Source organism: Saccopteryx leptura, chromosome 9, assembly GCF_036850995.1.
Source record: "Saccopteryx leptura isolate mSacLep1 chromosome 9, mSacLep1_pri_phased_curated, whole genome shotgun sequence".
Lineage (NCBI taxonomy): Eukaryota > Metazoa > Chordata > Mammalia > Chiroptera > Emballonuridae > Saccopteryx > Saccopteryx leptura.
In genome coordinates this window covers 18197163-18221495 of record NC_089511.1, presented here as the reverse complement: position 1 = coordinate 18221495, position 24333 = coordinate 18197163, and the positions used below count along the sequence as shown (strand labels likewise).

Here is a 24333-nt window from a genome sequence, read left to right as displayed (position 1 = left end):
AACAGTCTGTTCAGTCTGTTCTACCCCAACTTTCTTAGCCTGGACAAATATTTCCAACATCTTTGTGATGACCTGGACATATTTTCTGCTCATGCTGGCCGTAAGACCGTGAGGCTCGAGGACCTGGAGCTGCTGATGCGACGGCAAGTGGCGGGAGCAGGGAGGTTCTAGGTGTGGGAATGCTGGTGCTGATTCTGTCCGTCTCTATCCTCTTCGCTGCAGGCAGGGCCTGGTCACCGACCAAGTCTCCCTTCACGTGCTTGTGGAGCAGCACCTGCCCCTGGAGTACCGGCAGCTCCTCATCCCTTGTGCATTCAGTGGCAACACTGTCTTCCCTGTCCAGTAGCGGTCAGGTCTCGACACCTGCCCTGTCCCCAGCAGGAGCCCCTTGGTCCCACATCCTCTTCCAGATCTTCTTCCCATGCCCTGCTATCAATAAAGTGTCACAAACAGAATCTGCAGTGTTTTGATTACATATCTTGGGGCCAGCCAGGCAGGGAACAGCTCCCTCCCCTCAACTCCCCAGCATAACCTGGAGAATAGCATGGGTTCAAACAAACAATGTTATACTAAACGTTGTGGATTAGCTGTCCTCAGGGGTCCTAGTTTGCAGGAGCCTGCTCCCGAGGTCCCTTGCGCCTGATGTCGACCATGTGAAGCCGTTCCAGGACAGTCTGGAGCTTTAGCACAATGTCCTTTTCCTTCTCGTCACTCTCCTCTGGCGGCAGTTCTGTCACAGGGAGCTGGAAGGCCTGGTTCAAATAACCGTTCAGGGTCTGCTTGTCTAGGCTGGGATCGATGATCATCAGGGTCTCACGTACCTTGGGTAGGGTCACTTCATCACGGCTGCCCCACAAGAAGAGAAATAAGCTTTGACTCCCTGTCTCCTGCACCCCAAACCCCAAGGTGCCTTCTGCCTGGCTTGAGCAATATTTAGTACTCAGCAGCAAGCTCAGTACACAGGGAGACCCAGGGGCTTGAGATGCCACCCTGTGGCCCAGCCTGTGGGACTTGCCTATGACTAAGTGGGCCTGAGGGCACCACGATCACTTACAGTTCCAGGCCCAGCTCCTGCTTTAGCTCCAGTAAGTACTCATCCTTTTCATCCATGTACTGTTCCCACAGCTTTTGCACAAAGTCTGTACTCTGGCCCATCTCATCCTGGGAGGGACCATAAGACAGGGTGATGACACATGGGCTAGAGTCTAGCAGTAGCTAGGGCAGGGCTGGGCGAGTTCCTAAACCCATCTACCCACCTCCTTAAACAATGTGTGGTAGTTGAGCAAGTCTGTATTGCTGCTGTTGGGATGCCAGCCCCCTGCTTCCATCAGCTCTTGAATTTTCTCTTCCTTCTTGAATGGGAAGGTGCTCTTGAGGACAGTGCTGGGAAGAGACACGAGGGCCTGGCTGAGGCCTGCCCACCAATCTCTCTGCACGCTTTTGTCAGCCCCACTAGTGCTCAAAAGAGTAGCCAGCATTGAGGCTGTGGCCCTTCCCACCAGGCTCACCTTTCCCCTGCACATCTGGGAGCCTGGCCAGAGATGGCAGGCAGGAGTTTGAGGTGGCCTGTCCAGCCTCTCACCTTAACTGCTCCATGGTTAGTAGTCCCTCGTTCTGACTGTCAACATTTGTCATCTCCTTCAGCAGCTGTGTTACTGTCTCATTCTGCTTGATGAACACATTTTCGCTCACCTGCAAGAAGGGAAACACTGACTAACTTGCTGCTTCTTGGAGTGGTAGAGACAGAGCTGGCCTAGGCTGGGGATCAAGGATGGAGGGCCAGACCCAAGCTCACCTTTCCCATCAAAATTGCATAGAACTGTCTCATGACCTCATTGGAGTGGAAGAGCTTAATGTGTTCAAAAATGGTGTAAGCCCAGGCCACGGCAGCAGGCCCAAAGCGATGCTCCAGGAAATTGAAGAAGAAATCTGGGAACTTTTCTTTCTGCAGGGTGGGGGAAGACTGCTTCGTTAGTCCTCCTGCGGTTGGTTGGCCCTCCACCCTGCCCCTTAGCACCTTGAGGGCACCCCTGCTGAAGGACTATGGAGGCCATGCCTGGCCAGAATGGCTGGTGAGATCTGACCTGCTCCTCAGCGAGACGTTCTTTCCAGGCCTCCTTGAGGAGGTTTACCACCTCCTGCTTGCTTGGCTTTTTGTTCTCCACATTGCCATCAAAACGAAGGAAAGGGGGGATGTTTTCGCCATAGCCCTGGAAGGGGGAGGTGTCAGCTCATCACTGAGCCCATCTGCGGCCCCACCTTAAGCAGGGCAGAGGGTTCCCCCAGAACGTCAAGTCTTCTCAGCAGCAAGACCTACCCATTTTGACTCTGACCCCAAGCCTCCTGAGCCCAGGGACCCCCTACCAGGCCAGGGAAGAAGTCTTGCTCTCGGAGCAGTCCCTCGCCAATCTCCTCCAGGAGCACATTGACGAGCTGGTCACTGTTCTTGCCCTCAGCCAGCCTGTGCCAGCGGTCTCGGCCACCAGCTATCACATCTGCAAATGGAGAGAGGGTGCTGGAGTCTGGACCACGCACTTGAGCAGTCCCTGAGGCCCCAGTTGTCTTCAGCGGCCATCATTACCTTCGCACTTGGTCCAGTCAGGCCGCGGTGTGGAGGTGCGCTGGATCTCCTGCAGCTCAGAATGAAACTGGTCCCGCTCCTTCAGCGTGCTCATGTGCAACTGCAGCAGGATCTCATGCTCCTTGCGGACTTCTTCATAGTCGTCCCTCAGGCTGTCCAGCTGTGGGCAAGGTGATTGGTCCTTGCTACCATCTGCATGACCCTGCCCTACCCCACCTGGCCTCCCTGCCCACCAGCACCTGCTCCTGCAAATCCTTGTTGGTCTTTTCCTGCATTTCAAAGTCCCTCCTGGGCACCACGTCTCCGAAGTTGGCCTTCATGGTGTTGAGTTCCATCTGTGTGCGTGCCAGGTCTTGCCGGGCCATCTTCAGAGCCAGTGTTAACTTCATGGGGTCCTCCCCCCAGATTCCTGCCAGGGGGCCCACCAGCTCAAATCACCATGGTTTTGTAGCATGTAGTCCAGGGCAAGGTTAGAGTGTCCCTCAGGGTGTATTCCAGGTCCTTCCACTCGCCCTGCTTGGGAACCCCGGGGTCTTGCTCAGAGTGCTACCAGTCTATATCTGAGGACTTAAATAGGGGCGCCCAGGACACCCTTGTCCTGCCCTTAGGAAGTCTAAGCTGCATCAGCTGCCAGAAATTGCTTCCTACTTAAACAATGAGTCTGTGATTCTCAGTCCAGCTCAGAAGATCCACAGACCAAGTGGCAGCAGGAACATCTCCCATCATGAATGGACACAAAATGAGCAGATATTTAGGAAAGTTGAATGAATGGGGATGAATAGTGAAGAGTGACTCCTCTCCAGCATCTCTTCAGGGAAGAGAAAGTCACCTCAGGCTTACCTGGGGACTGCACCAGTGACATGTCTTCCCGCTGGTACCGTAGTTCATTCAGGTCTGCAATGAGGACCTTGCGGGCATCACGCTCAGTGAGGTAGCGCAGGTACTCCTCAGCCAAGGTCTTCCTCAGTTTGGTCACCTTTGGGAAGGTGGATGCATGGTAAGGGACTGCATTCGGACTCCTGTATATAGTTAGTCACCACAGGGGATGGGATGTATGCTGGTGACCCCATCAGGGCCTGGGAATAAGAAAGCTAGAGGCCTTGGCTGGTTGGCTCAGCGGTAGAGCGTCGGACCAGCTTGTGGAAGTCCCGGGTTCGATTCCCAGTCAGGGCACACAGGAGAAGTGCCCATCTGCTTCTCCACCCCTCCCCATCTCCTTCCTCTCTATCTTTCTTCCCCTCTTGCAGCCAAGGCTCCATTGGAGCAAAGTTGGCCCAGGCGCTGAGGACAGCTCCATGGCCTCCGCCTCAGGCACTAGAATGGCTCCAGCCGCAAGGGAGCAACACCCCAGATGGGCAGAGCATCGCCCCCTGTTGGGCATGCCGGGTGGATCTAGGTCAGGCGCATACGGGAGTCTGTCTGACTGCCTCCCTGCTTCTAACTTTGGAAAAATACCAAAAAAAAGGAAAGCTAGAGGAAGAGGGAGACTGACCATTCCTGAGAATCAGCAAAGTGCCAATATGTACTCCTTTAGCCAAAGCCTGGCAGTCAAGGAGCAGAAAACTTTGCTGGCGTTTGGGGCCACTCTGAGTCAAGGCAGAGTGTGGAGGTGGCAGGGGTTCTAGAGAGGTGGGGGCTCGGCATGTCATTCTGGGCAGAAGAGTGGAGGGAGTTAGGAGTCACCTCAATGCCCAAAGCGCAGGGTTGCCCATGGGGTGGGGGTGTCAGGGACTCAGGGAGTTGGTCACCATTCTGCTCCCTCTCACCTCACTCTGCAATGAGATCTTCTCCTCATTCTTTTTGTCAATGAGTTTTAGCAGATTCATCTTCTCTTTCTTCAGCATGGAGATTTCAGCTTTCTCCTCAGCCCTCATGGCCAGGATCTTCTCATTGCAGTCCGCCTTCACAGTGGAAAGCTTGGCCTTCAGGGGTTCCAGAGCCCGAATCTTCTCGCTTTGGTGGGCTAAGCAGAGACAGGTGGGAGAGACCCTTTGGGGCCTTGGAGAACAGCCAGGAGACACTGATCCTAACGTCACAGTGTGTGGCTATGTCTCTTGCAAACTCCAGTTTACTCATGCCTCGTTCAAAGCATGGCCCCTGTGCTTGGCTTTCTTTTTTTCTTTTGTATTTTTCTGAAGCTGGAAACGGGGAGGCAGTCAGACAGACTCCCCCATGCGCCCAACCAGGATCCACCTGTTACGCCCACCAGGGGGCGATGCTCTGCCCATCTGGGGCATTGCTCTGTTGTGACCAGAGCCACTCTAGCACCTGAGGCAGAGGCCATGGAGCCATCCCCAGCGCCAGGGCCATCTTTGCTCCAATGGAGCCTCCGCTGCAGGAGGGGAAGAGAGAGACAGAGAGGAAGGAGAGGGGGAGGGGTGGAGAAGCAGATGGGCGCTTCTCCTGTGTGCCCTGGCCGAGAATCAAACCCAGGACTACTGCATGCCAGTCCGACACTCTACCACTGAGCCAACCAGCCAGGGCCTCTTTTTTTCTTTTTAAGATTTTTTTTTATTTATTTTTAATTATTATTATTTTTTAAATTTATTTTAGAGGGACAGAGAGAGAGTCAGATAGAGGGATAGAGAGGGACAGACAGACAGGAATGGAGAGAGATGAGAAGCATCAATCATCAGTTTTTAGTTGTAAAACCATAGTTGTTCATTGATTGCTTTCTCATATGTGCCTTGACCGCGGCCCTTCAGCAGACTGAGTAACCCCCTGCTCGAGCCCGTGACCTTGGGTCCAAGCTGGTGAGCTTTTTTGCTCAAGCCAGATGAGCCCATGCTCAAGTTGGTTATCCTGGGGTCTTGAACCTGGGTCCTTCCGCATCCCAGTCCGACACTCTATCCACTGCGCCACCGCCTGGTCAGGCTTTTTAAAGATTTTATTTATTAATTTTTCAGAGAGAGGAGGTGGGAGCAAGAAGTATCGATTCATAGTTGCTTCATTTTAGTTGTTTGTTGATTGCCTGTTGTATGTGTGTGCTGGCACAGTGGATAAAGCATTGACCTGGAATGATGAGGTCACTGGTTTGAAGCCCAGGGCTTGCCCAGTTAAGGCACATATGAGAAGAAACTACTGTGAGTTGATGCTTCCTGCTCCTCCCCCGTTTTCCTTTCTCTCCCTTCCCTCTCTAAAATCAATAAATAAAATCTTTAAAAAAAATTTAACCAAGAGCAGAGTCCAGATGAGGACTGGGGTCTCACTTATGCCCTTTCCCTCTTCAGCCGTTAGGCCTTTAGTCCTGCACCTGCACCATGCCTGGCACTTTCTGACCCTGGTTGGCAAGGAGCCTTCTAACTTCCCAGGGGCTCTCACTCCCTTCCGGACTCACTCTCAAATAGAAAAGATGCTCTGGTCTGACTTGTGCTGGTGCAGTGGATAAAGAGTCGACCTGGCCTGACCTGTGGTGGCGCAGTGGATAAAGGGTCGACCTGGAAATGCTGAGATCGCCGGTTCAAAACCCTGGGCTTGCCTGATCAAGGCACATATGGGAGTTGATGCTTCCAGCTCCTCCCCCCCCTTCTCTCTCTCTCTGTCCTCCTCTCTCTCTCTACCTCTCCTCTATAAAATGAATAAATAGCCCTGGCCAGTTGGCTCAGCGGTAGAGCGTCGGCCTGGCGTGCGGGGGACCCGGGTTCTATTCCCGGCCAGGGCACATAGGAGAAGCGCCCATTTGCTTCTCCACACCCCCCTCCTTCCTCTCTGTCTCTCTCTTCCCCTCCTGCAGCCAAGGCTCCATTGGAGCAAAGATGGCCCGGGCGCTGGGGATGGCTCCTTGGCCTCTGCCCCAGGCGCTAGAGTGGCTCTGGTCGCGGCAGAGCGACGCCCCGGAGGGGCAGAGCATCGCCCCCTGGTGGGCAGAGCGTCCGCCCCTGGTGGGCGTGCCGGGTGGATCCCGGTCGGGCGCATGCGGGAGTCTGTCTGACTGTCTCTCCCCGTTTCCAGCTTCAGAAAAATACAAAAAAAAAACACAAAAAAACAACTTAAAATGAATAAATAAATAAACAAACAAATAAATAAATAAAGAGTCGACCTGGAATACTAAGGTCACTTGTTTAAAACTCTGAGTTTGCCTGGTCAAGGCATATACGAGAATACTACGAGTTGATGCTTCCTGCTCCTCCCCTCCCTTCTCTCTCTCTCTCTCTCTCCTTTCTCTAAAAATAGATCAATAAATAAATATTTATTAAAAATTATTTATTTATTTATTCATTTATTCATTTTTAGAGAGAGAGTAGAGAGAAAGAGAGAAGAAGGGGAAGAGCAGGAAGCATCATCTCTTTTATGTGCGTTGACCAGGCAAGCCCAGGGCCCTGAACCAGCGACCCCAGCATTCGCGGTCAATGCTTTATCCATTGCACCACTACAAGCCAGACAATTTTTTTTTAAGATTTTATTTATCCATTTATCCATGGAGAGAGAAAGAGAGAGAGAGGGAGGGAGGAAAGAGATAGAGAGAACAGGAGGAGGAGCAGGAAGCATCAACTCCCATACGTGCCTTGACCAGGCAAGCCCAGGGTTCTGAACCGGCAACCTCAGCATTTCAGGTCAACACTTTATCCACTGCGCCACCACAGGTCAGGCAATTTTTTTTTTTTTAAGGTAAGGAGGGTGCCTTGTATGAGACCAATTTATTTATTTATTAGATTTTATTTATTATTTTTTGGAGAGAAAGGAGAAGAGGGGGAGTGAGAAAGGGGGGAGAAACGGGAAACATCTATCCTTAGTAGTTGCTTCCTGTATGTGTCTTGACTGGGCAAGCCCAGGGATTTGAACCAGTGACCTCAGTGTTCCCGGTCAACGCTTTATCCACTACACCACCACAGGTCAGGTCAATAAATAAAATCTTAAAAAAAAAAAAAAAAAAGGAAGGAAGAAAAGAGGCTCTATTTCCTACAGATATTGTCCCACCATTCTTCCCATGGATAGGAGGTAGTCAGGTGCTCTATCTCAGGACAGCAGGAGCAAAAAGGTTAAGCAGGGCTTGGTGACTTCAAGGCTGTTAACAGCTGTCCCAGCACTGCTGCAGAGTAGGACCCTCTCTGCCTCTTCCAGTCTAGACCCAGGTGGGGAGGCTGCAGTCTTACCCAGCATCGCCTCGTATGCTTTCTTGATGGAGGACAGCAATGGCTTGTATGTTTTGAAGTCCTCTATGAAGAACTCAAAGACCTCTCTGTAAGGCTGGCAAGAAAAGAGACACTGTTACTTCCTGACCTATAGTTGTCAACCTCCGTGGGACCTGTTCTTTAATTGGCTTAGAAGTATTCTAGCATGAAGCTGCCAGGTGACCTACATTCAAATAAATGGCCCAGGCAACACCTGGGTCTCTCACACTGCCAGGGAGCGGAGGGACAGGCTCTGTTCCTTTCAACTGCACTCGGAGGCTTGTCGTGCTGTCTCTGAGGATTGGCAGATGACCTGGGTCGGGACCTTCCCTGCTCTGTACCCGAAATCCCTCTCTGGCTCTTCAGGCAGCCAGCCTCCATGCACTGTGCCTCAGCTGGCCTCCCACCACATCCACCCCCCCCCCATCTTACAGCCCTGGGGGAGCAGGAGGAGATCAATGGCTCTAGTCTAGAGGTGTGATTTCCTGTCCCACTTAGACACACAGGAAGGTTCTGGAGGCAGCATTTTATACCGGAATGAGCACAGGCTCCCAAATCAACCTTGAGTTGAACCTGAGCCCCACCACTTCATAACCATATGTCTTTTCTGAGCTTCTGCACCCTTTTTGGGGAGGTGTTTTTAGCCTGTGAGCTCCTCTGTAAGGCCCTGTCCTAGACCTGGCACTCAGATGGTGCTCAGCAAACGCTTTTGTTAGAGGCTAAGTCAGAAGTGAGGATTCCCCATCATCATCTGTTTTAGCAGGGGTTTGGAGATTCCCTCCCTACTATGTAACAAAATCTATGTTGCATCTAGATTTCTCTTTTATGAGTCTGGGCTAAGTTCCTGAAGCTTGGGGCTGTTGTCAGTGGGCTGGTTGACACTAGGATCCCTGCTTATCCAACTGCCAGGATTCAGTCTCCATTCACTGATATCCAAGATCCAAGCTGGGCGCTAGGGACCACAGCTGAAGGGACTGCGGACAGCATACAGTCCACCGGACTCAGGCGAGGAAACGCAAGCCTCAGCAGAGTTTTGGTTTCATACTGGCAGCCTTTCCTGCTCACTGGCTTTGTCATAGAACATGTTTCTCTTACCAGGAAGGGGAACCCAAAAGAGCTAAGAGAGGCTGGTCTCTCTTGAAGGTCTGAAGCGCTCAGCCTAGTAAGGTTTCCTCCCACCCCTCTCCCTTCCCTCCCTGCAGTAATTCTGTGGCTCTGACCTGCAGCCTCAGCTCCTGGGAAGAATCTCTGCTTAGGTCCAGCAGGAGGAGCTCCTCGCGAAGGTAGTTTTCTAGCAGCTCCAGATACCTCGGCTTGGTAATAATGCCCAGGGGCTGCTGCTGCTGGCTACTGCAGGGGGTGGTGGGCCGAGTTGTGATGGGCAACCCATGAGTCCTGTACCCTCAGTCTGGGGCAGCACACAGCCCATCTTTATGTCTGGGCCCAATGTGGGGCTGTACCAGCCCGTCCACCATCCGGCTGACCCTGGCTTACCTTGCTCTAATCTGGCAGTCATCTGAACAGGGCTTTCGATTATGTAGAATGGTCTGGCCACTTGTGTATGTGGGCCATGGGGACAGGTGGCTGCCAATGGAGGACCGAGAAAAAAACTGCAGGAAGGGATAGTTGGGGTTGCCATGGCAAAATTGCTCCCCTTCCTGCTACTCCTCTCTATCCTCCTTCCACTTGTTATTTATCCCCAATATGTCTCCATATAGTTCAACATTACAGTGGTGGAGGGCTTAGGTTAAATCCCAGGTCTCTCTTGTTAGCTGTGTGACCATAGCTTAACTTCTCTGAGCCTCAGTTTCTGAATCTGTACAATGAGGATGCAATGAGAAAGATAACGGGTGGTTTAACACAGACTTAGGCACCTCCTAGGAACTCAGAAAAGGTGAGCTATTCTCTTCTATAGGTATGTCAGCGAGTATTGGATACCTGTGCTATGAAAACAGATGTGAGTACTGATCAGGACCAGCCTGTGTCCCCATAACATAGTCCAGCTAAAGAGAAAGAGATAGAGGAAGGCAGGCCAAGCCTCAGGCCTGAACTGACACAGATTGACACAGACGAGACTGCAGAGAGGTCAGCAGGGTGAGCTGTAGAACCGGGGAGGAGACTGGGCTGTACCCCTGGGGGGGAGGATGAAGGGGGAGGAAGGTGGGGAAGGTGGTGAGAGTGCCTTGAAGGGATGGGGTCTCATTTCAACCCTTAGGAAGGGGTAGGGAGTGGAAGCAGTAGTATAGGTGGGCTTGTTTTTTAACCTTCTCATGAAATACATAGAACATAGGAAGAGAAAAAGGACCTCTGACCCAGTGAAGCCCACTTCTAGAGTTCATCCAGTCATCCATTTGTTCATCAAACATTTCTGGGTCCATAGTACATGCTAGCCCCTGCTGGGTTCTAAGAACATGAAGGAAAATGAGGGTATGGTTGGACTGGGTGACAAGTGAACTGATATTCACAAGGTAGCAGGTACTAACTGAAGCTAATGCAGGTGTCAAGAGGGTGGGGGGCCCTGAGTGGAGGAGACCAAGGGGGGCTGATCATTTTAGAGGAGGTGATAATGATTCAGTAGTATTCAATAAAGCTTGAATGAGTGCATGGGGGCAACTGAGGTCACTCTTGGCGACAGCTGTGTAGGGGGGTGGAGGACACAAAGACTGCCTGGTTAGCATCAACACCTCAGGGAAACAGCAGGAATTTTAATTAATTAATTAATTAATTAATTTTAGCAAGAAAGAGAGAGGGAGGGAGGGAGAATGGGAGAGAGACAAGAAGCATGAACTTGTAGTTGTGGCATTCATTGTTCATTCATTGTTTAGTTGTTCATTCATTGTTTCTCATACGTGTCTTTTTTTATTTTGTGACACAGAGAGAGATAGAGAGACAAACAGAGAGAGGGACAGATAGGGATAGACAGGCAGGAAGGGAGAGAGATGAGAAGCGTTAATTCTTTGTTCGGCACCTTAGTCATTCATTGATTGCTTTCTCATATGTGCCTTGACCAGCAGAGTGAGTGACCCCTTGCTCAAGCCAGTGACCCTGTGCTCAAGCTGGTGAGCCCACACTCAACCCAGCAACCTTGGGGTTTCAAACCTGTGTCCTCTGCATCTCAGTCCAATGCTCTATCCACTGAACAACTGCCTGGTAAGGCTCTCATACATGTCTTGATCGGGGGGGGGGGGGGGGGGCTCCAGCTAAGCCTTTGGCCTTTTGCTCAAGCCAGAAACCTTGGGCTCAAGCCAGTGACCTTGGATTTCAAGCCAGCAACCTTTGGGCTCAAGCCAGGAACCACAGGATCATGTCAATTATTCCACACTCAAGCCAGCCACCCCGTACTCAAGTTGGTAAGCCTGCACTCAAGCCAGATGAGCCTGTGCTCAAGCCAGCGACGTTGGGGTTTTGAACCCGGGACCTCAGCATTGCAGGTCGACACTCTATCCACTGCAACACCACCAGTCAGTCCATGTATTTATTTTAATTCCTTAAAATCCTTTTGCTAAGAAAGAAAGCCTTACAAAAGAAAGCCTTAAGTCTCTGGTTGCTTGAAAAGGAAAGGAACTATAAATAATAAATATTTAAGAAACAGTGAACAAAAGTAGAAATAGACAAACTGGAAAAATAAGGGAAGCCAAACTTAAAAATCAAGCCAGAAAAAAGCTTTTCTTGAAAGACTATCAAGCCTGGCCTGTGGTGGTGCAGTGGATAAAGTATCGACCTGGAATGCTGAGGTCGATGGTTCAAGACCCTGGGCTTGCATGGTCAAGGCACATATGGGAGTTGATGCTTCCTGCTCCTCCCCCCTTCTCTCTTCTTTAAAATGAATATAAAATCTTAAAAAAAAAGACATGTATGACAAGCAAGCAATGAACAACTAAAGTGAAGCAACTATGAGTTGATACTTGCTCCTCCTACCCACCCTCTGCAAAATCAATAAATAAAATCTTTAAAAAATAAAAACAAAGTCTGACCAGGCGGTGGCGCAGTGGATAGAGTGTTGGCCTGGGACACTGAGGGCCCAGGTTTGAAATCCTCAGGTTGCCTGACCTGTGGAGGTGCAGTGGATAAAGTGTCGACCTGGAACACTGAGGTTCAAAACCCGGGGCTTGCCCGGTCAAGGTATGTAAGGGAGTTGATGCTTCCTGCTCCTCCCCACTCTCTCTCTCTCTCTCCTCTTTAAAAATGAATGAATAAAATCTTAAAAGAAAAAAAAAAAAAAAAACACGAAACCCTGAGGTTGCCAGCTTGAGCGGGATCATAAACATGGCCCCATAGTCGCTGTCTTGAGCCCAAAGCTTACTGGCTTGAAGCCCAAGTTTTCTGGTTTGAGAAAGGGGTCACTGGCTCGGCTGGAGCCCTGGATGTCAAGGCACATATGAGAAAGCAATCAATGAACAACTAAAAGTGCTGCAAGTATGAGTTGATGTTTCTCATCTGTCTCCCTTCCTGTCTGTCTGTCCCTGTCTCTCTTGCTAGCAAATAAATAAGAAAAAAAACTGCCAAGATTGACGTGATTCTAGCCTGACCTGTGGAGGTGCAGTGGATAAAGTGTTGACCTGGAAACACTGAGGTTGCTGATTGGAAACCCTGGGCTTGCCTGGTTAAGGCTCATATGGGAGATGATGCTTCCTGCTCCTTCCCTTCTTCTTCTTCTCTCTCTCTCTCTCTCTCCCGTTTCTCTAAAAATAATAAAGTCTTTAAAAAATTTATATGATTCTTATAAAAGTGCAAAGTAACCCTGGAAGACACTGGGTAAGTTCTCAAAGAAGCACATAACCTTGATGAGGTAAAAAGTTTTCCACTTTCAGAGGCCAGTCCTCGTGTTCTGACATTTCTGCCAGGAGAAAATGTGGCCACCCTACTTAGATTCCTACGCAGGTGCTGCTTCTTAACCTGGTTATTAACATCTGGGAAGCCGCCACCTGGCAAGCGGTAGCTGGAAATAGAGGTTCCAGGGTGCTGCATGCATGCTCTCTTCTTCCACCTGCAGGTGAAAATGGGAAGGGCGGCAGGGGGTAACAATGCCCCCTGGTGGTTGAATACAGCGGAGCTGCCGCCGCGGAGACTATGGGGAGTGAAAAGAGCCCGGTACCAGGTCCACTGGTGGCAGTTGAGGGGAAAGTGGGATTGAGTGCCCCAAGTCATTGGGTCTTGCAGGGCCGTGGCTGCACTTGATCTCCCCGAAGAGTCCACACTATCCCTCATTACCTCCTTGGAATCAGGGTGTCCATGTTGGGTGTCCCCAACCTTACAAATTGTGTGGTTCATGTGTCCTCAAATCCTCCATAGAAGACAAACTTACACAAAGAAAACCACTACACAGCCCACAGTGCTCCACTGTGAGGTGGAGTTTTAAGTTGGCTCAAATGTGTTTTTTTCATCTGTGAGATTTGGAAAATGGCTGTTTACTGATTTAATAATCTTATGATCATATCAACAAAAGCCCTAAATTACTTAATAAGACAGCGTTCATTTTTATATAAAAACTTTAAAGAACAGGAATGAAAGAAGGAACTTCTCTGACGCTGGTAAAGAGTCTTTACCTCCAATCCAGAGCCTACAACGTAATGGAGGAACATCCCTTTACTCCTGCCTTCACACACCTCCTGGTAGCATTTATGGAGCACATATGTAAGCCATTCAAGTGCCCTATCAGGCACTTGGATCATAAAGACAAAAAGTCACAGCCCTGGCCACTGTGGTGGCACAGTGGATAAAGTGTCGACCTGGAATGCTGAGGTCGCTGGTTCGAAACTCTGGGCTTGCCTGGTCAAGACACCTTTGGGAGTTGATGCTTTCCACCCACCCCCCCCTTCTCTCTCTCTCTCCTCTTTCTCTAAAAAAATTGAATAATAATAATAATAAAGTCACAGCCCTGAAGGGCCTTGGCACCTCTGGTGGGACCATCCCTGCACTTAGCACAGTGCCTGGCACATGGCAGGCTAGATTAAGAAATGAGGTCCACCCTAGAATGCTGAGTTGCAGGAGAAGGGTGTCCATGGGCCTGGGCTGAGTCTCCCTCTGCTGGGAAGTCTGGGATGAGGTATGGCAAGTGTGCACATCCTCAAGCCAGAGCCTGGTGGCCCTGGCCGCTGTGAGCTACACTCCCCTGATGGGAGAAGCCATTTGATGGAGCATGTTTCAGGTGGGCGGTATTTTTGGATTGCAGAGAGGGAAACAGATAAGAACTTGCGGCTAACATTTGGGGTTCCAATAGGACACCGCCACTAACCAGTGTCTTCCGTTTCTGAGAAAGCTTGCGTTTCTGGCTATCATTGGTTTCTGTTGGTAAGGTGTCATCTGTCATCACTCCTATAGACCGCAGGTGTTTTCTGTACAGAGAAAGGAAAGGAACCCATGATGGAGGGATGATTTATACTGCCAGATAGACTATGTCTTCATTCCTCATGCTAGCAGGTGGCCTTGGGCATATGGTTTAACTTCTGAACCTCATTGTCTTTGTCCATAAAAGGCAGAATAGGACTGTTCAAACTCCAGGGAAGTTGAAAGTAGTGACATGATCCAGTGGGAAACCTTGCCCTGCAGGGTTTCTTAGTCCTACTCCATGGAGCAGTGACACCCCAAACTCCAGTCTTCTATTGTCTCTAAAGCAAACTAGTGTCATCAAATCATGTCAAATAAGCCCAGATGTTTACGAGTTTGAGACAGGATATAGCAGATCAACCCCTCTGCTCACTAGGTTAAATCAATACCTTCCTATCAAGACTAAACAATTTTCAAAATTTTGTTTTTCTTGCTCCTGTTGGAGCTACCACATTAGGCAAGGTAGACAGAAAATTATAGGGAACTCTCCAAATCCTGAGACATTCCCAAGTAGAAAAACTCAGTATGTAACAGATATTAGTTTTGGATGTCAAAGGAGACAACAGTCAAAAACAGACTTGCAAATCATAATAATTTTAAAAATACCTGTTAGAGTCTGCCCTGTGGAGGTGCAGTGGATAAAGCGTTGACCTGGAATGCCAAGGTTGCTGGTTTGAAACCCTAGACTTACCTGGTTGAGGCACATATGGGAGTTGATGCGTCCTGCTCCTCCCCCACCTTCTCTCTCACTTGTGCTCTCTCTCTCTTCTCTCTAAAATGAATAAATTAAAAAAATTTAAAAAACAACAACAACCTGCTAGAGACCATATACTTATCCAAAAAGCTTAGGATGCTTCTTTAGTATTAGATTAAATATTTTACACCCATTAATAGGGGAAACAGGAAACAGGCATCTATATTTCTGCTTGAAAGGTAGAGAAAACAAAGTTATTTAAGTAATGGTAGGCAGTGGGTTTTTCAGGGGTTAATTAGGTCCTGTTTTTGAGTGAGCTCAAGCACTCAGTTCCAGCCACCAAGCCACTGTGCCCAGGATGTGAGGATGAAAGGAGAAAGCCAATGGGGAAGAGAAAGCTGCTCCAAGGAGATGCACAATTCAAAGGTCCCTTTTAGAGTGTCCTGTTCTAAGGGGAGCTGGAGGAGGATACACTACACTGTATCTCTAAGGCCAACAGTGAACAACCTGGCTTAATGTACATTATTAAATATTGGTGAATGAAGCACATGGACAGAAAGGAATGATGTTTTGCACTGCCAGCAAATTCAGCCTCAGAAATTACATTATGCTTTTTTTTCTTTTGAAATTTTTTAAAAATTAATTTTAATTTATTGTGTTAACATGGGTTCAAGTGTCTGTCTCACTCAATATAACACCCTCACTCCCCCACCTATGTGTCCCCATTACACCCCTTTTGCCCCCTTGTTCCCTTCCCCCTAACTCCCTCCCCCTTCCTCCTGGGATTTGTTGTCCTGTTATCTGTAACTATGTGTTATATATATATAATTTCATTAATCCCTTTACCTTCTCTAATCCTCCTCATCCCCCTTCCCTCTGACAGCTGTCCTTCTGTTTCTCATGACCTCGCCTCTGCCTCTATACTGTTCCTCAGTTCACTTTGTTCATTAGATTCCACATATAAGTGAGAGCATATGATATTTTTCTTTCTCTGCCTGGCTTATTTCACTTAGCATAATAATCTCCAGGTCTATCCATGTCATCGCAAAAGGTAAATTTCCTTATTTTTCACAGCCACGTAGTATTCCATTGTGTGTGTGTGTGTGTGTGTGTGTGTGTGTGTGTGTGTGTGTATGCCACAGCTTTTTAATCCTCTTGCCCACTAATGGACACTTGGGTTGTTTCCAGATGTTGGTTATTGTAAACAATGCTGCAATAAACATGGGCGTGCACATTATGCTTTCTTCTTAGAATGAATGAGGGCCCTGGCCAGATTGTTTGATTGGTTAGAGCACCATCTGGAAGCATGGAGGTTGCTGGTTTGATTCCTGGTCACGGCACATAGAGAAATGGATCAATGTTCTTGTTTCTCTCTCTCCCCCTTCCTCTCCCTCTAAAATCAATAAAATGAACATTTAAAAAAATGAGTAAGTACTCTTTCTGAGTATTTTTCATGTCCTTTTCACATGGCTGCTGTTTTGTAAGTCATTCCTGGCTGTAACAACACTCAACACTCAAGCCTACTGTCTGGTACTTGTTGATTCATTTTAGTTCTGGACCAAATAATCAAATTGGCATTTAATTTCCTGAATTAAAAATTACTTATTGGGGCCCTGGCCGGTTGGCTCAGTGGTAGAGCGTCAGCCTGGCGTGCGGAAGTCCCGGGTTGGATTCCTGGCCAGGGCACACAGGAGAGGCGCCCATCTGCTTCTCCACCCCTCCCCCTCTCCTTCCTCTCTGTCTCTCTCTTCCCCTCCCGCAGCCGAGGCTCCATTGGAGCAAAAGATAGCCCGGGCGCTGGGGATGGCTCCTTGGCCTCTGCCCCAGGCACTAGAGTGGCTCTGGTCGCGGCAGAGCAACGCCCCGGATGGGCAGAGCATCGCCCCCTGGTGGGCGTGCCGGGTGGATCCCGGTTGGGCGCATGCGGGAGTCTGTCTGACTGCCTCCCCGTTTCCAGCTTCAGAAAAATACAAAAAAAAAAAAATTATTTATTGGTTTTAGAGAGAAAGAAAGACAGAAACATCAATCTGTATTTGCCCTGACTGGGGACCAATAATATCAACATTTTGGGACAATGCTCCCTCCAATCAACCAAGCCATCCGGCCAGGTCTAATTTCCTGACTTTTGTAGGCTTTTGCTGTCAAGGCAGCAGACTTGAAGGATTAGAGTTTAGGTGAGGTCACCTAAACTCTTTGGGAATGAGTGGAAGGGAGAAACTACATATATTCAACACTTACCCAATACCTATTATTATGTGCAAAAGCTATGATGACAGCTTCACATATTCTGCCTAAATGTTCCCAACAATGTTTGTAATGTAAGCTGCATTATTCCCATGTTTGAGATATAGGAACACTGGCCTGGAACTTCAAGGACGTTCTCTGAGGTCCCAAAAGTAGAAAAATATTTAGCTAAAATTTTTATTTTAATCTGTATCCTTTGTGGCTTTCCTAGCTAACAGCTTGTTGTTGTATTTTGCAATGCCCAGAGGCTACACCTCTGAATACAGGCAGAAGCTACGTTTAGGCTATGGAATACTCCTGGTCTGTAGAGTCAGCCAGCAATTTGAACAAGCTCTTGGTCATAAGCCAGTAGGTGAAGAGGCAGTTACTAATGAAGAAGTGCGCCTGTCCTTTTGCTAGCATGTAACGTTCTCACTGGCGTGATAAGTCACCCCAGATACTATTTCTGCACCACTGATCTTGTGGGGCTGGGGTCCCAGACCAATGGACAGAGGAGGGTGTTGCCGAGTTCCAGATCAGGTACCATTTCTTCTTCTGTACTCAAGCCCTCTGCTCCGTCCTCAGCCCGGCGAAAGCCTACCTCGACGTGATCGAGAAGCTGGAGTTCTGTAGCTTAGAAGCCATGAACCTCCGACAGCGGGGCAGCCAGCACCCGAGGCCAGGGAAACAGTGGTAGTGTACAGGTCGTCGCCATGGCGACCAGGCCCCAGCAGCCCAGCGGCGCCGGCAGGGTCAGGGTTGTGCCACGCCCCCCCCCCCCCCCCCTCGCCTCTTGTACGCGGCTGTAAAGAAGGTCAAATCGCAAAAGCGGATTCCGATCCAGGAATGGGATCCCCTCAGCATCAATCACTGCTGCGGATTTGACTCTGGCTGCCAGAATTGAGGCAGGGGGATGAACAGAGGCCGTGAAGGGGAAAGCTGAACTGACAGGCCAGAGCCGCGTTGCTAGTGGGAATTATAGTTTTTAGTGGTCCAAAGTCTGCGCCGCACAGGCTTATGGCTAAGCAGGTTTGTACTACATTTCCCCAAGTGCCTTGCCAGCCCGAGATGATCCGCCTCTGTAGAGCTCTGTATTGTGGGATATAGAGTACAAAATGTGGCTAGGCGTGACTGTGTCCAAAGAGAGATGCCGGACTCGGACTCGGTTTCCCTGCGGCTCCTGTAGACTCGCGGGTCATTGGCTGAGCAGGGAGGATCTGGTCCTGCTCCTCCCCGCCCCCAGTGACACAATAGCAGCTCCCTCCAAGATGGCGGCGGCGACGGCGGACCCGGGAGCTGGGAGTCCGCAGGCTGGAGACTCCTCGGGCGGGGGCGCTGGGGGCGGGCTGCCATCCCCAGGGGAGCAGGAGCTGAGCCGCCGCCTGCAGCGCCTGTACCCCGCAGTCAACCAGCACGAGACGCCGCTGCCGCGTTCCTGGAGCCCCAAGGACAAGTACAACTACATCGGCCTTTCCCAGGGCAACCTCCGCGTCCACTACAAAGGTATTGGTCTGTTTGGCCACGGAGGGGAAAGGCCACAGCGTCTGTCGGAGGGCTGTGCTTTCCAGCTCCTACTCCATCACGTCCTTTCCCGGGCCCTGTGCTCCGAGTTAGGCCTTAGCCCCTGGGGCTGTCCGGGGTGGTGGGACTGGCCAGGCTGAGGGTCGCCTGTCTAGTCTGCTCTGTCTTGAAATACCCGATGTCAAGAGATCTGCAACAGGTGTCAGACCCAGTGCTGGGTTGGACCTTCCACCCGAGGGCCTTCCTGCTGGTCCTGGGATAGCTCTAACGCCAGCTGGGCCCTTTTTCATCACTGCTTAGCTTCATCAGTGTCTGAAGAAAGGGGTGCTCACATCTTCTCCAGTAACCAGAGGCCCATGGGCTTGCTCATCTGCCAGATTCCCAGACTGTTCCTGAGGTTCATTGCTGAAGTTTGGAGGATACCTTCTAGGGCTGCCTACTCCTCCCCTGGTCTCCTTGGTGGGCTGCTTATTCTGGAAAGTCTAGAGACTGCCAGCAGCACTGGGGAATCTTTCATGCATCCACATTACCTGTTCCCTCTTTTAGTTTGTATGAGAGACAGAGTCCCAGGCAGGGCAGCTATTCTCAGGAGGAGGTGAGCCAAAGGTGGGAGCTTTATGTGTTTGCTCCGTTGTTGTCTAATTATTCCTTAGACTCTGTAAGAGCTTTCTCTGGCCATGGAGTGGTGAAGTTGCCATGGAGCAGAGAAGAACGAGGCCCCCATTTGCATTTCCTTATGCTGAAATTTATTTCTTGCCCTCTCCAATTAGGTCATGGCAAAAATCACAAAGATGCGGCCTCAGTGCGTGCCACCCACCCCATACCTGCTGCCTGTGGCGTTTACTACTTTGAGGTGAAGATTGTCAGTAAAGGAAGAGATGGGTAAGCCCCTCCTAACCACTTTCTTTTCCCCAAAACCAAGCTATTCCCTGTGATCAGAGATCGAGGTCTCCTGGCTGCCACTTGTGAATGTTATGAGCTGCTGAGCCACATGGGTCTGGGCTGCAGAGGTTGAATAGTGGGCTGCCTCTGATACAAGGCATTGCCTAGTCTAAAAATCAGCCCTTGATGGTAACTAGGTGCATTGAGGGTAGGGGAGGGGACTTCTCTTTAATGATGTTGTAATGAGATACCTCATAGGTCAGGGAAACAGGTAACAAGTTTACATTAACAATTCAGTGTTTAGAATGGGGTTCCCCCCACTGAAATGTGGTGTTTGTGACCTCCCTTTTTTCACACTCTTCCTGCATTCAAGGCTCCTTTTTATGGTAGTTAGTCATGTAGAGGCCCCAGTAGTCTTCAAAGGGATAGTCGAGTCTCCAACAGCATTTATCAAAACTGTGGCAGCTACTGGCCTGTCATCTCAGGGTAAACAGCATGCACATGGTCAGAATCAGGTGACTTTATGCTGCTCATAAACTTGTTTTTCTGTCCAGGGACTTGAACACCAGTTGGACCAGCTTTAGGAAGGCCCTCATTAAAGTCAGCATTAGGGAGGCTCCCTATTTTAGGGTGATCTAAGCAGACAGGAAATCAGAGGGAAGATTTTTTTCATTTTTCTTTTTCTCCTTCCTTCTTCCAGTCTCCCTTTTGTGACAAAGCAGGTGTCTATGTTATGAAATAACATGATTGCAGCTGTCTTGGAAAGGCTTTCCTCATCAGACCTTAGATCTGGTGTGGGAGGTTTGCAACCCCCCCGCCCCCTTGGTGACTTTCGTGCCAACCCTGAGTTCTTGGACATTCAGAATACTTCCTCTCTCCTACGAACTGTCCCCTTGTGGTGCCAAGGGGCTGTACTGGGGGCAGGACTACCAGAGTCAGAACTTTGCCTGCTTCCTCAGTGATGTAACCACCCTGTCTGAGAAGGTTGTATGGTCATAGGTAGACTGTGGAGCTTTCCTCTTCTGCACTGTGGGGAAATAGGCCAGCACCTAAGCTGCTCTTAACCCCAGAATTCTGTTATTCTGAATTCTGATCATGGCAGATTATTATAATTTTTACTTTTATTCCCATCTAGTGAATTTACTGATAGGAAACATTATTGGAGGGCTTTAAAGCTTCTATTTCCCCTTTCTACTCTCTGGTAAAAGCACATATATTTAATGTGCTTGAACTAGTGTGAATGTGAATGTTCTTAAAACAAACAATGCAGAAACAGTTATAGTATAGACTGACTGAAATGTTGGTGCTGGAGTCTCATATTGCCAAAGAAATAGTGGGCATTTCTTTTTCTTTTTCTTTTTTTAAATTATTTTACTGGTTTTAGAGAGGAAGGGAAAAAGAGAGAAATATTGATTTGTTGTTCCACTTATTTATGCAATCATTGGTTGATTCTTGTATGTGCCCTGACTGGGGATTGAACCCATGACCTTGGCATATTGGGAGGACCCTCTAACTAGCTGAGCTGTGTGGCCAGGGATAAAATTTTTTAATTGAATTTATTGAGGTGACACTGGTTAACAAAATTGTACAGGTTTCAGGTGAACAATTGTACAATACATCTTCTGTATAAGGGGCATTTCTTAAACTTGTAGAGTGGAAAATGGATTATTTTTTCTCTAATCTTTATAGAAAACAGCTGAGTTAGTAAGAAAAAAACCCCATCTTTCAGAAGGGGAATGTTTAAACATAGAGACCTAGATTCCTTCATCTGACTTTTAGCATTTCAGTTGTAAGTGGATCTTGTTGGAAAGGCCCTGTGTCTTGTTAGATTGCCTTACTGTAGGTGTTACCTGCAACTAAACAAGGTTGGGCATCTTCTCTCAGCTTCTGGTCCCAGCCAATTAGCTGACCTGGAAACCTCAGTTTTAAAAAGGTCCCAGGACATGTATGTGTTGGTAGCCTACTTTAATTAACCACTGTCAATGGCACATGTATGAATATCCCATCATGGCTTCTTTTTTTTTTTTTAATGTGAGAGAGAGAGAGAGAGAGATGAGAAGCATCAACTCATAGTTGCAGCACTTCAGTTGTTCATTGATTGCTTTTTATATATGCCTTGACTGGTGCCTCCAGCTGAGTCAGTGACCCCTTACTCAAGCCAGCAACCTTGGGCTCAAGCCAGCGACCATTGGGTCATGTTAATGATCCCTCACTTAAGCTGGCAACCCCACGCTCAAGCTGGTGAGCCTGCATTTAAATGTGATGAGCCCACACTCAAGCCGGCGACCTCAGGGTTTTGAACCTGGGACCTTAGCATCTCAGGTCAACGCTTTATTCACTGCGGCACAACCTGTCAGGCCCATCTTGGGCCCTGTGTGTGTGTGTGTGTGTGTGTGTGTGTGTGTCAGAGATAGAGAAACAGAGAGAGGGACAGATAGGAACAAACAGACAGGAAGGGATAGAAATGAGAAGCATTAGTTATTCATTGTGGCACCTTTAGTTCATTGATTTTGCTTTCTCATATGTGCCTTAACTGGGGGGCTCCAGCAGAGCAAGTGACCTCTTGCTTAAGCTAGTGACCTTGGGCTAAAGCCAGCAATCTTGGGCTTTAAGCCAGTGACCATGGGGTCATGTCTTTGATCACATGGTCAAGCTAGCGACCCTGCACTCGAGCCAGTGAGCCCACAGTCAAGCCGGATGAGCCCGTGCTCAAGCTGACATCTCAGGGTTCCTCTGTATCCCAGTCCGACATTCTATCCACTGTGCCACTGCCTGGTCAGGCCATCCTGGACACTTTATGGAATCCCTGATGTTGGTATGGGCTAGGTGTGGTTCTGAGGGCAATTACAGGACAGCAATTACAGGACAATTATCAGCTTGTTTCCTGTAGATATTAGAAGTGTGTTTCTGACCTGGGTTTGGCTCATGACCCAGATGTTAGCTGGTTGTGTAGCTTTTCTGTATTATCTAGTTGATCCTCACAGTATCTGTGGAAAGTGTCTAGAGCAGGTTATGATGAACCTATTTTGTTGGTGAGCCCTGAGCTCCAGGGATGTTTGGTGACCTACCCTGGCTGCAGGTCTTAGGGTGTGTGCAGTGGAGTAGCCTAACTTGTCAGATGCTCTTGCTTGATCCCAGACACGTGTCTCCATGCTGTTGCTGCCTTTCCTCATTGCATTCCCTCCCTGGGTAGAGTGATAGAATGTCCAGTTGGATTCTTAGGGGATCACGGTGTTTTTAGGGGACAGAACTAAAAGGTGCTTAGTGCTGAGTGGCCAGACAAGTTTAGTGTGCTATGCACTGGGCTTGACTAACTTGCCATCTCATTGAATCTGTAAACTTGTTTGTCTATAGATTCGAGTATGAGCCTCTTTTGAAAAGGCATTTATGAATGCAGTTGTCAGTGTCATTTCCTAGAAGTCCTTTGTTCTATGATGTCTTTTTTTTGTGTGTGGCAGAGACAGAGTCAGAAGGAGGGACAGATAGGGATAGACAGACAGAAAGGGAGAGAGATGAGAAACATCAATTCTTCGCTGCGGTTCCTTAGTTGTTCATTGATTGCTTTCTCATTTGTGCTTTGATCAGGGGGCTACAGCAGACCGAGTGACCCCTTGCTCAAGCCAGCGACCTTGAGCTCAAGCTAGTGAGCCTTGCTCAAACAAGATGAGCCCGTGCTCAAGCTGGCGACCTCGGGGTCTTGATCCTAGGTCCTCGGCTTCCCAGTCCGACACTTTATCCACTGTGCCACCGCCTGGTCAGGCCTATGATGTCTTTTTTAGAAAAACATACTAAGTGCCTAAGCTCATTTAATTAGGAAGGTTTCATTTTGAGGGTTCATAGAGTATTTATTCATACCTACTGTGTGCCAGAACCATGCAAGGTACAGGGAGAACAAAGGTAAAGGCAGTATAGGCCAGCCTTGACCTTAGGGAGCCTGTGGCCTACTCAGTAGAGAGTGGACTGAAAGGCTCTCTGTTAGAGGAGGCAGAGTCTGGGCATGGTTTTGAGGGACAAGTAGTAGTTTCCCAGTGGATGAGAACTTTTTGGACCTACATGAGTCAGTTCAGTAACTAGCTTGATGTCATGTTGCTGGGCTTTCTGGGCATTCCCCAAGTATCAGGGAGAGTGAAGGAGGGACCATGTTTGAGCTAAGCGCTTGGCACAGACTGATGGGATTCAGTTGCTTTTTGCTGAGTCACCAGAGCTGGGAACCCCAGGAGTAGGTCTGGTGGGGCGAGCAGACATCAGAGCCCTGCCAGTGGTGCCAGGAGATAAGGCGTCTGGGTTGATCTTGTTAGGAAGCCAAGGAGGCCCTGAAGCTGAGGGTCCCTGGGGGAAATGACTTGGTCAGTCAGAGTTTGTGGACCTGAGTGTCCCCGGCAGTTAGTGATGACACGTGGAGGGTGTGGCTGGCCAGGCTGACAAATGCTTTAGGGTGACCCTCAAAATAGATTGTAACATCATCCCAGTGGTGGCGCCTTCTGACATGTGATGGGTGGCTCTACCTAAGAACGGCAAGCCTGGACTAGAGCCCTGGATGGAGTTGTGGGGGCTCTTCTCTGCAGCTGGTGCCCAGGCCCTGAGCAGGGGCCCAGGCCACAGCCAGCCTGCCTTGCAGCTGACTTCCTTGGGCCAGATAGCAGTGCCTTCATCCATTAATTCTACACGCCACAATGAGGTACCCAATGTTTTGTCCCAGTCCTAGGCCTGGTCCCTAAGAGCACAGGCATGAGGCCTATCTAGAGAGGAGGCAGATGTGCCTGAGCACTCGAACTCACAGACTGGTGTAAAAAAGGCCAATCATGGTATGTGCTATACCCAGGGTTGACCCAGAGTATGGACTTCCTCCTGTATCTGAGAAGTTGAGGAAAGCTTTATAGAAGAGGCAATGATGCTGTATCTAGAAGGGTGACTTAGAGGGTTCCAGGAGAATAAAATGAGAAGCAGATGCTCCAGGCAGAAGTAATAGTGCATAAAAAGATATGGAACACAGT

General features: G+C 49.2%; 3 protein-coding genes across 5 annotated transcripts in view; 2 read left to right on the top strand and 1 right to left on the bottom strand.

Moving 5' to 3' along the window:
• CENPT (centromere protein T) overlaps positions 1–24333 on the top strand; it is a 186826-nt gene that overhangs the window by 5823 nt on the left and 156670 nt on the right. The window contains exons 12-13 of one of the 2 annotated variants that reach the window (XR_010747059.1): positions 39–147; positions 227–461. Coding sequence is in view for 1 of the 2 variants with exons in the window: in XM_066349968.1 (XP_066206065.1) it covers positions 39–147; positions 227–346 (229 nt within the window). In the remaining variant the exon portion in view is untranslated. Of the gene's footprint in view, positions 1–38; positions 148–226; positions 462–24333 lie in introns of those variants that run through there. The other variant, XM_066349968.1, reaches the window with a different exon arrangement.
• Positions 603–17665, bottom strand: TSNAXIP1 (translin associated factor X interacting protein 1). 2 transcript variants are annotated; one of them, XM_066349967.1, is made up of 17 exons: positions 17538–17665; positions 14711–14791; positions 13928–14027; positions 9187–9302; positions 8913–9042; positions 7675–7768; positions 4348–4544; positions 3422–3557; positions 2821–2990; positions 2582–2741; positions 2365–2495; positions 2085–2210; positions 1796–1945; positions 1583–1692; positions 1257–1383; positions 1055–1161; positions 603–846 (listed from the first exon to the last, which is right to left on the bottom strand). In XM_066349967.1, exons 1-17 carry the CDS (start codon positions 17579–17581, stop codon positions 603–605), a joined length of 2223 nt encoding a protein of 740 aa, XP_066206064.1. In that variant the 5' UTR covers positions 17582–17665. The 2 variants fall into 2 exon arrangements, with proteins under 2 accessions (XP_066206064.1, XP_066206063.1); XM_066349966.1 differs by lacking the exons at positions 8913–9042; positions 9187–9302 and having other exon boundaries at positions 17538–17661.
• Positions 18093–24333, top strand: part of RANBP10 (RAN binding protein 10) — a 73364-nt gene continuing 67123 nt past the window's right edge. Inside the window, exons 1-2 of the mRNA XM_066350268.1 lie at positions 18093–18439; positions 19228–19339. Coding sequence (XP_066206365.1) covers positions 18205–18439; positions 19228–19339 — 347 coding nt within the window. The 5' untranslated portion in view covers positions 18093–18204. The remainder of the gene's footprint in view (positions 18440–19227; positions 19340–24333) is intronic.

What these genes read in the sequence shown, in the direction of transcription:
- TSNAXIP1 (XM_066349967.1), bottom strand. Translation starts at nt 17,581, where the DNA reads ATGGCTTCTAAGCTACAGAACTCCAGCTTCTCGATCACGTCGAG. An exon ending in GACTGCCAGATTAGAGCAAG is followed by an intron (nt 9,043 to 9,186) that starts GTAAGCCAGGGT and finishes CACCCCCTGCAG; the next exon opens with TAGCCAGCAGCAGCAGCCCC. An exon ending in CTAACCATGGAGCAGTTAAG is followed by an intron (nt 1,384 to 1,582) that starts GTGAGAGGCTGG and finishes GTCTCTTCCCAG; the next exon opens with CACTGTCCTCAAGAGCACCT.